General features: G+C 39.8%; 1 protein-coding gene across 5 annotated transcripts in view; it reads right to left on the reverse strand.

Moving 5' to 3' along the window:
• KANSL1L (KAT8 regulatory NSL complex subunit 1 like) overlaps positions 1–16,776 on the reverse strand; it is an 86,968-nt gene that overhangs the window by 10,335 nt on the left and 59,857 nt on the right. For all 5 annotated transcript variants that reach the window (XR_016441990.1, XM_090044904.1, XM_090044906.1 and 2 more), the window contains 6 exons: positions 16,330–16,492; positions 12,076–12,186; positions 8,926–9,063; positions 6,377–6,492; positions 4,661–4,785; positions 3,721–3,775 (listed from right to left, as the gene is read on the reverse strand). Coding sequence is in view for 4 of the 5 variants with exons in the window: in XM_090044904.1 (XP_089901030.1) it covers positions 3,721–3,775; positions 4,661–4,785; positions 6,377–6,492; positions 8,926–9,063; positions 12,076–12,186; positions 16,330–16,492 (708 nt within the window). In the remaining variant the exon portion in view is untranslated. The remainder of the gene's footprint in view (positions 1–3,720; positions 3,776–4,660; positions 4,786–6,376; positions 6,493–8,925; positions 9,064–12,075; positions 12,187–16,329; positions 16,493–16,776) is intronic.

Raw genomic sequence — 16,776 nt, forward strand, 5'->3', positions numbered from 1 at the left:
CCGATATCGCATGGTTATTTTTAGCCCCTATGTTGCCATAGCAGCACGCTATACCAAGGAAGTACACTGTTACGGCGACATAGCTGCAGAGTCACGTTTTTTGCCCACAGACGCTACATCATTTTGTGTGTTGCTATGGCAACATAACATGTGTAGATGTGTCCAGTAGCACATTTGCACACTTTTTCAGTGACGCTTAATGCACAGTAGACTATTTTAGCACACATTAGTGTAATGTCATGGTTTTTTATTACGTGATGCTTTAATGCGCAGTAAAATAGTCTACTGCACATTAAAGTGCACGTGTCGACAATGCCCACTAAATTTTAAACCTTCAGAACAGCAGCTCATAAACTGTTCATTAGCTTATTAACAATACACAAGAGTTGGTCGTTACTGAAACAAGCAATGCTTTAATAAACTAATATTACTTTACAACTAATTCAAGACAGCTTGCAATATGAACATAGAAAAGTCAGAAAATTCAAAAGCTATACCAATGCTTTTAGAATGTACAGTGTAGTAGATACCAGAATCTTGACTCGACCATTTCTTGACATTTCTGTCTTTACTCTCATAGGGTTTAAGAAACGACCATCAATTTTGGGTGCTTAGTATTTTTACATCCAGTTGGTGACACCTTAAAGGGAACTGATTTGGAGAAAGTGCTGAGTTCCCACCACTGAATATCAAAGATCCTATAGAAAAAAAAAGTATCCTCATTTGGGCACTCAAAAAAAAAAAAAAAATATCACTCTTTGCTTTTGAAAATCCTGGCCTGTATAGTTTTATCGTGTAAATAAAGGCTTTTGTATTTGTGTTCTCATAGCTTTTAAAGGAACTGAGATAAAACAAAAAAAAGAAAATCCCTAGCTGTAGTAATATTAGTCCTCCAGCATCCCTTGCCCCCCGGGAGACAGTGTGTTGCTTCTTGGACTCTGCTTGTCCAACAGGGAGCAGAACGTGCTCCTTTCACAATCCCCACATTATACTGCAGGAAACACAGGCTGACCATGGGGAGTCTTGGTCAACCAGTTAGAGCTTCCCTATACACTACTGCCATTTGTCTTAAGAAGACTAAAGGAGCCAGCAGAACATACTGGGATTTGTGCACAACCCCGCCCTCCTCCACAGCTGCACAGTCTCTGCACTGAAGGCTCTTTACTCTTCAAGCCCGCAGCATTTGAATGTTTGTACATGTGGCTCTGGGTAAATTTTTCTACCAGAAGAACAAACCTGAAAGAATTTTCTCAGATTATTTAAATGTGTGTATACAGTCATGGAATGATGCAACTGTGTTTTGTGCAACTCTATACATGTTAAAGTGTGCCACTCAGTGGCTATGCAAAAAACCTAGGTGCTGCACATCTGCATGGTGCAACAGGAAACCATGCAACAGAAAAGCTAAAAGATATCTTGCACAAGTATATTTTTCCCTACTCATATCTTTCATTAAAATATATACTTTTGAACTGAAATTTGTTTGGTTTCAGCACAAGGAACAACCCTGAGTTTGAGAGCTAGTCAGACAAATTAAACTAAACAAAATTGATGCAGTAGAAAACAGAAAAAAAATGATGACAAGTAATTCTATTTTTTCACCTCTCTCCTTTCAAACTACCCCAATACAGCAACAGCTAGCCAGTAGTTTGCATCCTGAAGTAAATGTGTGGAAGAACAGGAGCAAGAAATAAGACCAAAATGGTAAACACCAGAAAGCTTATTTCTTCTTTAACCAAACATCTCCCTAAACAGTAAAACAATCACAAAATGGCAGACTCTCTCCATAGGAGCAAGAAAGATGAAAGAAGACATTCAGGACAAACAGAACAACTGGTTATTTTCCTTTGTTTGATGACCAGCATCTGACAGAAAATATAGCAAACAGCAAACTCCAACATAACCTGTAGCTATTTTATTGTACCGCTTGAAGCACCTTCTGGCCTAAGTGTCACATGAATCACACTGGTTCAATTAGTTATTCCATACATATTTTAAAGACAGATATATCAGTCCTTTCTGCAAAATAAATGTAACACACAACAGAATATAACAGGAGTTGCATTTGTGTGAGATCCAGAGCTGTCCCAGTAACCACAGACATCTTTGGAATTCTGCAAACAAATACCCTGTGTGAAAATCAAGTCCCTTAAAACCCTGGAAAGAAGGAAGCAGTGGTTGCTAGAAACCAGTTTTAACAAGACATCAGGACTAACAGAAGAGGAAAGAAATAAGTGCTAAGGAAGCAATTTCTTGAGCAAGAAGTGCTCCTTAGCTGCCTTATCCAGCGGTTCCCCAAAGAGGAAATGTCTGCTATATACTTAATTCATCATTTTTATTGCTCAGCTTCAGCAGTAATTCTGTCATAGCTACAGAATTGCCGCCACAACAAAGACAGCATTAAACAGAAAGAAAGCGGGTTAGGGAGTATCTGTGGGAACACTAAGAATCTCATGAACGAAGTGAAGGGAAGGGGACAGTAGAATAGAGACATTCTCTAGAGCCCAGAATACACTGCATGTAGTGCCAAATATAAGTACAAAGAACAGCAGTGATGACATACTGAGGCCTTTTCTGGTCTGGCCACTGGAACCGCAAAACTGCAAGATGTTGGGGAAGAAAAAGAACCACAGATTACAGAACAGATCTGATGGTCTGCTCACACTCGACCTGGAGAAGAAAATGTTCTTCAAACCAGAGCGTCAAGGGCCATACAGGAAGGAAGCAAACTGACCCATGGTACTGATGGAGGAACAGCAGTGGGCGATGAAGAGGAATTATAGTATACAAAGAGGAGTGCTGCGGCTTCACTGCTAGGAAGCAGAAAGGAGAAACAGATCCCCTCCCTCCCAATAAAGGGAGATTAATAGACAAACACTAACAAAGGGATAAGAATGTCTGGTGGCCCACAAAAAACAAAGAGGAAATGAAACAGATAAACATTTCCTACTTATCTGTTACATGCCAAGAAAAATGGCTGTCTGATGGTACTTGTACAGGAAGAGAAGCCATGAGCAAATCTGGGTATTCAGTGATTATCCTTTTGCCTCTAGAGACTTTACCATTGTCAGAATTTTCTAAAATTGCATATGGGGATCGAGAAGGTGGCCAACAAAAAGGCTATACTACTGGATCCCTGGCTTGGTTGTTTTGTGCTAGAGCTTTTATTCAAAAGGTACACATTTTAAGGTAAGGAACCTTACATGCCACATCCCTCCTTTACTCTAATCCTCTACTTTCTCCTGTAGTTCTACTTCTTTTTCCCCATTCATCTGAAACTAAAAAGGACAATAATGAAAGAAAAAATATATCAGGAGATATGATGCATATGCGTCGTGTTTCTAAGATGTAAGAGACAAAAGAACTCAGGAAAAAGTGGGCAAAGTGGTGCTTAAATGCCAGGATTGTCTCCTGTGTTCTTTCATTTCCTTTTGGAGATATTCATACTGCTATTGCCATTAGGTGCTGTCAAATAGAACAAGAAAATAGAAACATAATATACCATTAAACTTAATATTTATTTGTACATACGCACAGAAATTGTACATATGCACACATGCGCACACTTTACTGCAGAGGTTTAGAAAGTTTTTTATAGTATACTTAGCTTATTTTTAAAGTGTTCTACTTATTAGAATTTTCATGAAATCAGTGAATACTTAAAATATAGAAAGATGTTCCATGCAGCATAAACTCTTGGCTTATATAAATGTAGCCTACCTCCTCTTTACCTATGGGAGGCTGTTCCAAAGGTTGAAGGTCAACAACTCTCCAGCTATGAATGAAATAAGTCTTAATTAAAATACATTCATCCAAATTTAGCATTTTTTTTACTTCAGCAGTGAACTGAGACTGATCTGTTTCAATCAGCTTCATTGCCAGGAAATGTGTAAACCAGGGGTGGGCAAAATGTGGCCCATGGGCCAGATCCAGCACACCAGACCATTCTATCTGGCCCACAGGACCCCTAAAAATTTTTGAAAATTAATATTAATCTGCCCCTGGCTGCGTGTCATGCAGCCCTTGATGGCTTGCCAAAACTCATTAAGTGGCCCTCCACCCAAAATAATTGTCCGCCTCTGGTGTAAACACATCTAAAATCAGGTAAATTAACAAAAATCATGTAAAAGCATTGACAAAGGTTACATAACATCTTTTTGTTATTTCAAAACAACATCCTTAACAGTGTTCCTTTAGGATTATCTTAAGTCCTTAAAAGCAAAACAAATCCTGAAATACAAGTCACAGATTTACAGAAGAAAGAACTTGAGTACTGCTATTTTTGATGATTCACTCAATTACAGGGAAATTACAAACAAAATAACGATTAAGGTGAGGTGATCACTGAATCACATACCAGAATACATTATATTAAAAATGTACTTTAAGTCCTCAAGATCAGAATTGTTGGGGTTTGTTTGGTTTTTTTTAATATAAACACTGCAAGGATTTTTGCGGGGAATATCAATGTATATTTTCCTGCAGTTTGAGGGGATTATTTTCTGCTGAACTAGTTTACCAAAATGACAGCAAATTCTAATTATGAGCAGGGAACCTCAAGCCTGTAGTACCCTAGTATATTTTTATCTCATTATTTTGAAACTGACTATATTTGAATTTAATCTTGGTTGTGCAAGCACAAGTAAAGGTGTAAAAATACCTTGGAGTAAGGATTTCTTTGTACTGCAGCTTCTCCAATTTAGAAGGTGCGACCAGTGACATAGGAATAACAATGTTGTCTATATCATATGAGCTCTCACTTCTCAATCTCCGTCTCGCATTGTGCTGTATAATTAGTGGAAACAGGGATGCCATTAATTTTATTATAAAAGCTACATAGAAGCTTCACAGAACTAAACAAGAAAACTTCTGTAAATTCATCCGATAGAAAGAACAGTAACATTTTAGGACTGGATTTTCAGAAGTGCTCAGTGTTCTTAGCAAAGTCCGTTGATTTCACTACTGCACTTAACACTGGGAACTTCTTAAAAACCTATTAATGCTACATCCTTCATTATGTTCAGGCTATATGGAAAGCATTCTATAATAATTTAATCTAATCTGTAGTTTGACCACTACAAATATAAAATTTTAATAAAAACAAAAATTCTAAAAGACCACAGCCTAAATTTACCAGTACAGAACGGGGGTATCAAGCTTATGCCCCTGTACTGGGTCCGTACCACAGGGCTCCTCACAGGTTGTATGCAAACTGCAAAGAGCCTCCTGGGCCACATCCAGACTCAGTGGTGGCAGTGGGGTGAACAGTGGCATGGCGGTTACCAGAGCCACCACTCACCTCCATGTCTGCTGGGGCAGCAGGAAAGACTCCATGCCCTGGATTTCCATAGCAGGCCTCACCCCACTTACCCTGCCCCCAAATTCCCAGCCCCATCCATCCTGTGAGTCACATGTTTGATATACTTAATGTAGAACAACCCACAAGAAAACTATTCTTTTCAAAGTCTGCAGAAGACAGAGACATTTTCTGGGAAGTAGAGGGGATACTGAATTTCTCAACATTTCTCTCTAAATTATTCAGTCTCTCCTCTCAAGTGTGTAGATTCTAAGTGCATCACAACTCTTCTAAATTACAGTAGAGAGTTTCAGTTTAAACCATGAGCTACCCTAAATTGCAAACTTTTTATTTTCACCTGAGAAGTAGAGTGCAGTTCAGCATGAATCAGTTCTCATTTAATATGTTTAAAGGAAAGAAGTTCACCACTTGCATAAAGGGATCATTTAAGGAAGGAAATGCAACATCACCACCACCACCATATATATTTTTATCCTTAGAATAGATTACGCAATTTGGACTAGTGACGCATCTTGTATACTACAGGACTGAAAAAAATGCAGACTACAGCATTGAAACCCAGTGCTTTGGCATACATTTCCATGAGGCCAGGATACCACCCTTAATCAAAGTTTACCAGTGATTTTATCAGGTTCAGTAAACAGGTAGTTTCAAATTGACATGTCTTGGCTTACCAAGATGCATCTGGGTAAACTACCATAACCATATTTACACTGCCAGGCAATACTGCGAAGCTCAATAAAGAGGAGTAGTTGAAGCCTCTAGGTGCAGCTCCACCGGGAGCACAAATTTCAAATCATTTAATGAGGTTTTAAATGAAATTTTACACAAATATTATTTATAAACTAATTATACAGTCTAGCTACATGGTCTAGAAGCTATTTTATGACAATACATTTCTGTGTTTTAGGCACATTACTTTCCCAATAAGAATTAGACAAGCTTAATCAATGAACATGTAAAACTGCATTACAGTGTAAAACTAAGGAACGTGCATAAAGCTTGTACCATCAACACTCTGTGGGTGATTTAATGAAATCCATTTAATCTTTGCTTTACCTGTGATGGAGTAGATCTGGATAGCACACTGACATTGGACACTGCAGTAAAACTGTTAAGGGATTCTGGTCCTGTACGCTGAAAGGAAAATGCTTCAAACCTACTGTTATTTTCTCCTGCCACAAAAACAAAACAAACAAAATAAAGCTATTGTTATCTATTATATTAGAGATTTTTCCACATGGTATGGAATAAAATATTTCTAGAAGGTCAGAGCTGAAACCCTGAGGTTTCATGAACACCATTAACATAACCATTTACAGATGTTCCCTATCCCAAATTCACCTTCATGCATGCTATCCCCAAAAACTGTCTCCCTATTTTAAATGAGGCGGCCCCCTCGAGGAAGCAGCTTCAGAAAACCAAATCCTGCTTCCTTTACAGAAGCTCTAAGAGTTTATATGTAACCAATATTCTTGAATTTCATGCTGAACAGGGAATGTAGCCATTACAGACCCAAAATAGTTCGTCCGTGCCCCACTCCACATCCCCCGAGACTTTCTTCCTGGCTCGTGGCCAACTGGAACTAGAAGACAAAATTTCTTTCCTAACCTGTTAATCTGATTTTTCTAGTGTTGGCTCAGGAATCTAGGCAAATTCATGAGTAGTCTTATTCAATCCCGGTGTATAGTCCATTTTTAGAATTTTAAAAACAAGCCACAGTTGGTCCCCAGTTCCTTCCTATCCAGACTTGAAGGAAGAGAATAGAGCCCCATCTTAAAACAAATTATGTGAATACTAATTGAGCATAAGAATGGTCAGTATGAAGCAGGGGGAATTCCATGCAAGGGATGGTGGTAAAAACAACTTCTAAAGAGAACACTAATGTACAAAGTGGGTCAAATGCATGAAATCCTGTCTCCTAGGTAGCATTACAATAACTTGACACCAAGCTTTTATTTTTGCCTTGCTCACTAGGCTGACCCACCCCATGGATAATTTTTTCCTGGACAGAGCCCAGATTAGGAATAAATATGCTGTACTGGGCCATTCACACCAACAAGACAGAGCTTCTTCTGCTACGCACAAATGAGTTGCAAAGCATTATGCTCTCATAAGAAAACTGTGATGGTGAGAACAGATTATTTTTAAAATGCTCAAAAACTTGTCAGCAGAACCTAAATTACAAACTTGAAAATGTCACTTTCTTTATTATTTATTACTACAAGCATAGGAATTACGTTCACTGTAATTTGTGAATAGTTCAAATCACTGCTTGTACAACACATTATACTCATCTACACCCAGTTTCATCTGCCATTACATTGCTCAACCAAATACCTGGAGCCTTAGTAGTTCCTAACTCATTTTTTCAGTTGACTACCCAAAACAACTGGGTATCCTGTACAAATCTGACCTTTTCATTACTTCCCATTATAATTATTTAGTCACCCGTATGTCATTGCCTATGTGTCAACCAAGGAAGAAACCTCACTGTCCTAGGTCCTGTATACACAGACCCCTTCCCAAGAGCTTACAGTGTAAATACACGAGAGAGTAGAGGGAAGGGTATAAGACACAGAGTAGAGGGAAGGGTATAAGACACAGGCAAGCACAGTGAGCAATATTATTTAAGCAAATGTGTTAGTTCCAGCTTTGGGGTGGATAAGGAGGGCATAGTTAGAAGAGTATAAACTACTGTGAAAACAAAGTGAAGAAAGAGGGGACACTGAAGCAAAAGGAACAAGGGGCACGTGGGCTGCAAAGAAGGGCATTATGAGGTATATACAAAGTTAAAGTGACAGCAAGAGAAAGGAGGGAGCTAATACAAACAGCCAAATTAGCACATAGCCAAGAAACCCGAATCAAAATGATACAAGTGTCACTGAATGTCCACAGGGCCCGGGGCTGGACAGCTTCTGCAGCTGTTTGTTCAGGCTGGACACTGCTAATTCCTCTGACCTGGTGTTGAAATATAACTCACTGGTCTATAAGTACCATGATCATCCTAACACTGATACACGTGTGCAATTTTTTATTTATTTTTTTAAACACTGACTTTCCAATACCCTGATGAAGAGGCTTGCGTATAATTGTACAGTATTTAATGGTTTAAAAGAAAACCAGAACTTGGAACCACAATAAATAATAAATTAACATAGCTGACCAGCTTATAGAAATAGTAGATGTTTGGCTAAGTGATTTATAAAGTTATCTATTAATTCACTGTGTTTCACTGAATATGATAAAAAATTCCTGTAATAATAACCTAGACATGCAGAATCACAAAAATACAACTATGTTAAGCAATTCCTTTAAGAAGTATACTAAAGACAGAAGCATGACTAGTTTTGCTACTACTCTGAAACAGAATTAAGATTGGGCCAAAAAAGCTGTGTTTTAAATGGTTTGCATTTATTTTATTATTCTGTTGGCGGTGTTTTGATTTCTTTTATTAGCCCATTTCTCACGCCTGTCTAAAATATAGTTTCTTAAGGTTATTTTTCTGATAAAAAAAACTCATTTATTTGAAAGGCTATACAATGCATTTTCAGAAAGATAGTAGCTGTGGGTATCCCTAGTTTTGTGTATCCCTAGTTTTGCCTTACCTATTGCTGTCTCACTTAGATGCCTTTTTTTCCTTCCATCTGATACCTGGTCAGATGTTCCTGATACTGCTTGAGGTTTAGAATTTGGTAAATATCCACTGCTCCATTGTCTCAGAGAAGCATTATGTTGATTATAGTCTACAACAGAACAGACGTTTGTAAAGCTGAATATTTAAAGTTGAATATTAGATGCAACTTACAAGAAAGAAAGAGCTGAAGATGCTTGCAATCAGAAACAAAGTGGTAATCATGTTTGATGTACATAGAAACAAAGAACTCAAATGACAGGCCAAAGTCTTCTCATAGAGCACACTTTTCAAGAGCACACTGTTGGCTCCTATTCATGTTATGGTCCATGTAACCCTCAAGTCCTTCTCTGTGTAAAGGTATCCTAGCAAATTATTCCCCAGTCTGTAATTATATGCAATGATTCTGTCCCAAGTGCAAGAATTTGTACATGTTCTTGCTGAATTTCATCTAACTGATTATCAGGGATCCTGGTTTTCCCTGACAAAAAAAATTGAAAATTCACTGATAAAAAAAATTGCAAAAAACCCCAAAATCTATGATTAAAAGGAAAGGACCCTCACTCCCCTCCCCAAACCCCACCAGCCCTGGTGGTGCTCCTCACTCTCCTCCTCACAACTCCCTGGCCCTGCTAGTGACCTTCACACTGCACCCCCCATAACCCCTGGCCCTGCTTGTGCCCCTCACTCTCCCAGCCCTGTTGGTGTCCCTCACCCCACACCCAAAGCTCCCTGGCCCCCCCAGCCCCGCTGGAGGGGCCCCCCAGCTGCCAGAGCTATGGAGCCAGGGACTCAGGTCCACAGCCCTCTGCTTCCAGCAGGACATGGCAGCTGCTGCAGCAGCATGGAACGCAGATCCACCCCCCTGCTTGCACTCCTGGGGGGGCAGGGGGACCTGTGCCCCTCAGATCTGTGCATAGGGTGGGGACAGGCTGCCCACTGCAGGCTCATGCTCCCTCCCTGCTCTCCTTCCCCCAGGGCCTCTACAGCCCAGAGGGTGTGACTCGGCACTACAAGGGAACAGTGAGACCACACAGGGATCTCCTTGCCACTGTGAGCTCTGCATTGACCTGCCTGCATGGCAGCCGCAGGGCTGGCAGCACAGGGTTGTGTCCCTCACTGCTGCTGTGTGGGCAGAGGACTCATCACCAGGGCAGTACAGAGCTTGCAGTGGCAAGGAGATCCCCATGCAGCCCTGCTGTTCTCTCCAGCACTGGGTCACACCCACTGGGCTGCAGAGGCCCTAGGAGAGGGCAGCAGGGCAGGAGCCTGAACCCACAGTGGGCAGGCTATGCCTGCCCCTGCCCCATGCATCGATCTGGGGGGCATGGGTCCCTCCCCCCCCCCCGCCTGGGAATGAGTGCAGTGGCGGGGAGTTGCCCCCACCTGACCCACTCATAGCCCCGTGGCACTCCATACCCAGGCCATGCAGCCGTGCATTACAGCCCCAGGCCTCACACACCACCCAACTGGGCAGCAGCCCCAGCCCTGCCCAACTCCCTCCCTATGGGGGCCTCAATACTCCCTCTCCCCACCCCCCACTTACCTACGGGAGCTGCTCTCCAGGCCTGAGCACTCTCTACCCACTCCGTTCCAGCCCCTTGCAGGCTGGAAATCTGCCAGCCAGCAGAGAACTCTTTGCAAAACTGCAAAATCTGTGGGTTTCTCCATTAAAATGAGAAATCTGTGTTTTCCTCTGATTTCCCATGGGAAATGGAAAACCCGGATCCCTGCTGAATACCGACTATTTCTCCAGTTTATACAGATCATTCTAGATACTAATTCAACTTTCCAGAGTGCTTGCAAGTCCACTCAATTTGGTGTCATCCACAAATCTGGTAAGTGTACACTCAATCCCATCATTAATGAAGAAGTTAATACCTGACCCTTGACAACCCCCTGGGGAACCTTCCCTCAATACCACTTCCCAAACAGACATTGAGTCACTGATGATCAATGAGCATGATGATCCAACCAGTTGTGTATCCACCTTAGAGTACTTTCATCTACCAGTCTGAATTTCTTTAGTTTTTTCATGAGAATGTTGTAAAAGATTGTATCAAAAGCAAAATATGTAAGAATTTATTCATATTTCTGCATGGGTCAATACACATTGGTTAAATAAAAAAGGTCTTTTAAAGCAGTTAGAGGTGCAAGAAAAGATTTTATATCATACATGTGACAAAAAGCAGTTGAAGAAAAAAGTGGAAAAGGCAAAATGTACCATGTAGAGAAGGTACCTTATGCAAGGCCAATTTCCTGAAAAATATAATATTTTATGGTCCCCTAGAACTCAAGTGAAACTACTATATTTTGGGTGCTGCTGCTAATTTCTATAACTTATATGTAATAAATATTATTTATGCATATGTGTAAGATATACACTTTACATATATACACATACATATATGTACATATGCTCTTCAATAAATACACTAACTTCATCTATCTTGAAAAGAGAATTAAGGAGAAAAGCAACTAAAAGACAATCTAAACAGCAAAGAAAAATAAGCAACTGAATCAACTATCAATCCAAATAATTATGTAGAAGGTCAGACACACGCATGTTTAAAAGTCTGGAATGACAACCAGAGTCAGTCAGGTTCTTAATTCAGCAAGATATTTAAACAAATTCCACTGAATTCAATTATGTCTAAAAACTGTCCTTTCTTGGTTTCTTTCCTGTCATTTGCAGTTTCCTTATATCTCCCAAGTAGTACAAAGATTCAGGACGGCTCATTTTTTTTTACCACTGTAAACGTATTAGTTTAATAGTTGATACAGTTGAAGTGTAAACATTGTTATACCAGTACGAAGGTGCTTACAACTATATATCTTGCTCCTGATCAAGTCTAAGACTCAAACCCTAACAAAGGCTAGAGGGTAGAGGATTTCACTTTCCTATTCCTCTCAAATGACATTCACCCAGAGCATAACTAATCGTGTTTATGTGGGTGGGATAATTTTTCTTCCTATATTCCTCATCATCTCCCACCTCCTAACTTCTTTGCCTGTTATCTTCCTTTCTGATCAGTTCAGATTGTAAACTATTTTGGAAAGGAAGTATTGACCAAAAAAAGCTAAAGCAAGCTCTAAAAGCATTAAACTATTTTGAATCACATACCACTAGAAGGAGATGTTTGAAATTCCACCCCTAATGCTGAGGTGTCTACTGGATCTGCTTTGATCTCGTCCTTTTTTAACAATGTTTCAAAATACATATGAAGAGGGATATCTGAAAAATCAAAGAAAGAGGCACATATGCATCCAAGTCAGAAAACCAGCAATGGGCTCAGAACTTAAGACAGTGCCATGATTTGTCTAAAATACTAACTATGACAATCTGCATAATATTCAATATAAGTAATATTGCTGCCTTTAGTCCACTTACTCCCAAAAAGGGGTGGTAGTACAGAACAAGCTCTGGCATAAGTGACTGCCTGTGTATAGCACTCCAGTGTCATCAGATACTCACAGAGGAGGACATCTGTAGGGGACAGATATCTTCAAAAAGAAACCTTGAGAACAAACAGGTAAGAAATAATGAAAGAAAGACATTTGGGTAAAATGAAATACTAGCTCTGTGAAGCACGATGTCATGTATAGCTGGAAGGAGAACAAAGTGAAAACATGTAGACAGGGACTTTGATGTGAACTTACCCCCACCAGTTTTTTTCCCTCTTTATACAAAAGGTAAACCTTTCCTGACAACAATCTGGCTGCGCGGGGGGGAGGGTGTGCACAGCCTAACCAAAATCCATCTGCCCAGGAGCAGGTGAGGGAGTTGGGGTGGAACAGCCCCAATCTGGATGTGCGGGAGTATGGGGGGAAGCAGCCCAGACCTATCCAGACGCATGGGTAGGGCAGGGGCAATGGGCCCAGCCCCATTCCCACTGGGCTACAATGACTCAGGTGACCCAACAAAGAAGGCAAAAAGGAAGTTGAACATGCCTTCTGTTTGAATTCTCCCAGAGGTGGGACTGGGCACAAGAGTTCCTTGGGCAGCAGCTGTGCACAGGAGTGTCATTGGCTCCACTGCCAGTGGCAGGGGGTAGCACCTAGGCCAGCACCACAGCTGCTGCTATTTCTGTGCCCCCCACCTCCCTGAGGACTGGCACCCAGAGCTGATGCCCCAGTCAGCCCCACTTTGTTCCACTACTGAGTTCCACCCAAGGAAGGGTTAGTCTGCAAAACAAATCTCACGTGCCAAGGAATTTAGATGTTGTTGTAAGGGTAAAAAGGCTTAGAAAAGAGGTCTGTGTGAGAAGCCTTTCAAGAAACAAAATTACAGTAATAAGAACAAACAAACAAAAAAATAATGTCTTCATGCTTGGCATAAAGACAGATAAATTATCAACAGAAGTAAGATGGGCAGCTGCTAAATTAAAGAAAAGACTAAATTAAAGAGCCAAAATGATGGGCGATGATCGTCCAGCCTTTATAAGTTACCTTAGTCTCATGTGCGCTGAGCATCTCCCAGTACAAAAATCTTCCTAGCCCCAATTTTTATTAACTAGTAAGAACTTATTTCAGTGATTGGAATTAATCCAACTTGTTCTTTGTCACAGAATTAAAGGAGACCTGCAAGAGATTTTTTTAAAGCTGGCTCTTTTTTTCTACAAGGGTGTTTCAGAAAGTAATGGCAATTTCTAAATAAAAATCAATGCGTGCAATAAGTAGGAACCTACACTGACAGTGGCATTGTTGAACATACCCATCATTTACAACTATATAGAGTAGTGATGTGGTCCAGTAAATAATCATTGCACACAAAATGCTTTTATTTTAAAGCTGTCATAATTTTCTGAAACACCCTCATACCTTATGAAATATAAAGATCTAATCATTTTATTCTCCTATTTACTTTTTACCTAGGAAATATCACAATTATCTTCTCTGGTCTTTTGGGAGTAAGGAAAGGGAGAATCAGCTGCATATTTCAGGGTCTTTATTATAATCCCCCATCCTTTAATTAAAAGGGTTGGAATTTTTTTTTCCAGATTATCCACTGGCTAAAAGAGGAACAGCACACATCTGTTTTAGAGACTCCTCCAAGGCTTCTTACATACATGCCTGAACTGGTCAGATTCCTAGACAGAGAAATGTTATTAGGCCTGAGGTTTGCTGCAACCATTGACATGCTTGGCAAATATCTCTGGTTCTATGGAAAATCTATAGGGCAAGGCTTTGTATTGGTGGTGACTGACCTGTCCAAAAGCAATAATATTTCAGTGAACTTGTCTGACTGCAACATACTTATTACTTGTAAGAGACCTAAGGAGACCTTATTTTACCCTCAGAAGCAAAAACAGGGATACAAGAAGCCAGGAAGAACACAGACAAAAGCTATCTTCCTCGTTTTCGGTATGAAGAGATACCTTAAATAAAAGTCTTGCCCTCTATCTATACCATTAAATAACTTCTTTTATAACTTCTTTCAGAGTTGATTTCTTCCCTTTTCTTTTTCTACTTTAAAACAATTATTTTCTGTTAGTTTTTTAACCCCCCACTTGTTTGTCTGGACATTCTTGTTGCTGCTCCTTCAGGCAGGTGGTATAGAAATAGAAGCATCAAATCTAGAGATCAGGAGCTCAGTAAGGGCTAGCAGAAGGATTTCAACAGAGAATTTAAAAACATTCTAAGTTGTTATCACCTTCTCTTTAAGAGTCTTTCTGAACCTCAGGATAATTGTAAGGAAAATTAAAATGCCGAGAAATCTTAAAAGAGAGTAAGACTAACACCTCTGGCAAAAAGTGGGTTTGGTTAACGAATCCAAGACAGTCTTAAGGAGCTGCAACCACTAAAACAGCCTTAATTTCAGGCTTACCCAATCCTGAGAAAGCCCTCAATATTGATGGGATTACTACATGGGTCAGTTACCACCTGGTAGCAGGTTTCCGTAGGGCAGAAATCTCTCAGACAAAATTCAATACCAAGTATGAACATCACCCCCAGGGACAGAGGGAAGTGAAAGAAGCTGCTTCAGCCCAGTCTCTCTGTGTACACAAATATATACATATCTTGGTTGCACTGCAGTGTATGTGTGAATGTGCATATATATGCACACACAGAGACACATATAACATATACATACACACATGTATTCCATCCAATACAACCCAGATGAAGTCACTGTCTGAGCATACCATGTCTTATTTTTCCTAACTTTTTTAAACCACCAACCTTAAGGTGTGGACACAAGTAACAACTGAAATCTTTCAAATGCCTATGAAATGTTTCAAGGGGCCCGCTGTTTAAACATGCATGGCTTTTGTAATGTTCATAAAGCAGCTGAAGTGATCCAAAATAGTACCTTTTGAAATGTCTATTCTAAAGCATTTCAATTCCTGTTATGTGTACATGGGGGCTGAAGACCAAAATGTCATCCAGAATCTTACAGTGCTCCATGCTCCCCATCCTGAAGAAAGAAGGAAGAGCAGGGTGGACAGGTTGGTAGGCTAACGGACAGCTTGGTCCTATTTCTATACCTTGGTCCGTGATGCAGCAGCACTCAAGGGCCCACTGCTGGTGCCAGGCTCTCTAGGCTCAGTCCCCTCTATTTCTCCACTCTGGTGAGAGGAGGAGTGAAGAGTTAGGAGGGAACTGGGACTTGAGAATTGGAAGCCTGGTGGTGGGGGAGCAAGCAAGTCCCCCTTACTCCTCCAGAGACATCCTCCATCCTCTGTAGGGACCCCTGCCTAGAGAGCTATTTTTGCTCTGGAGAACAATTTTAAAATGTTCCAGCCAGGGAGCAAGCACTACAGGGGCTCCACATGTCCCTCAACTAACATGATTAATTTTTTAAATGTTTCCAAGCCTATTTAACTTTTCAATGTTTCAAAAGCTGGTTGTCTATGCCCTTAATGTTGATTTACCAGTATTTCACATCTATTTTAACAGAATACCATCTATTAATACCTAGTTGAAGTTAGTTTCAAGTATTATGATTTCACTTTACAAATCATGTTTTAATGAGTTTTTAAAACTGTATGCATGTTACTGAATAAAAAACTAAATTAAACAAGGAGGGTTGACTAATTATGCAAGACAAAATGCTGTCAAATGCATACAGTAAATGGACTGAAAAGTGAAATAGCCTCCTCTCATCTCTTGATTATAGTCCTCTTAATTGCTACTTTTAACTACAGAAAGTAAGACTTTAAAGAGCAGGATGAATTTTTTAAAATGAATGTCCCTTTAAATTAGGCTGAGTATATCTGTCAGCGTGTCTTTGCCAAATCATAAGCAAGAAATTTCTTGGAAGAAGTTATTTCATTGACAAAGCTTTACAATGTTTTAAAAGCTAGACATGACAAATGCAGTAATTTTTAAAATGCAATAATGAGCTGCTAGAAATAAGAAATTAGACATCTCTCACCTGAGGGGAATGATAACACAGGATGGAAAGAAGAGTCCAATTCTGGCATATGTTTTAGTATTCTGGATTTCATACTCTGCTCATAACTGCTCCAGGTAGAGGCTGGTGCCATGCAAGGTAGCTGTGTATTATATAGAAATGAGGCATCTTTTGACAGCAAAGCCTGCAAGAAAAATCAGAGGTATCATTTTTATTCACTTTCTAAAACTGGCCCACAAATAAGAATAGTTTAAAGTTACAGCTCAGTGCTATGTAAATTAAAAAAATATATTTTTATAATCTTGAACTAGCCTAGAAATAATAAATACATACTATCTGTGATGGTAATTTTGGACTATATATATATATATATAGTCCAAAATTGCCACACACACACACAAACAGCAGAATTTTATTTCTGAAGTAATTTGCAATTTAAAAGGTAATTGTTTCCAATCAATAATATTT

The sequence above is a fragment of the Crocodylus siamensis genome, chromosome 4 (assembly GCF_052110815.1).
Source record: "Crocodylus siamensis isolate JL-2025a chromosome 4, ASM5211081v1, whole genome shotgun sequence".
NCBI lineage: Eukaryota > Metazoa > Chordata > Crocodylia > Crocodylidae > Crocodylus > Crocodylus siamensis.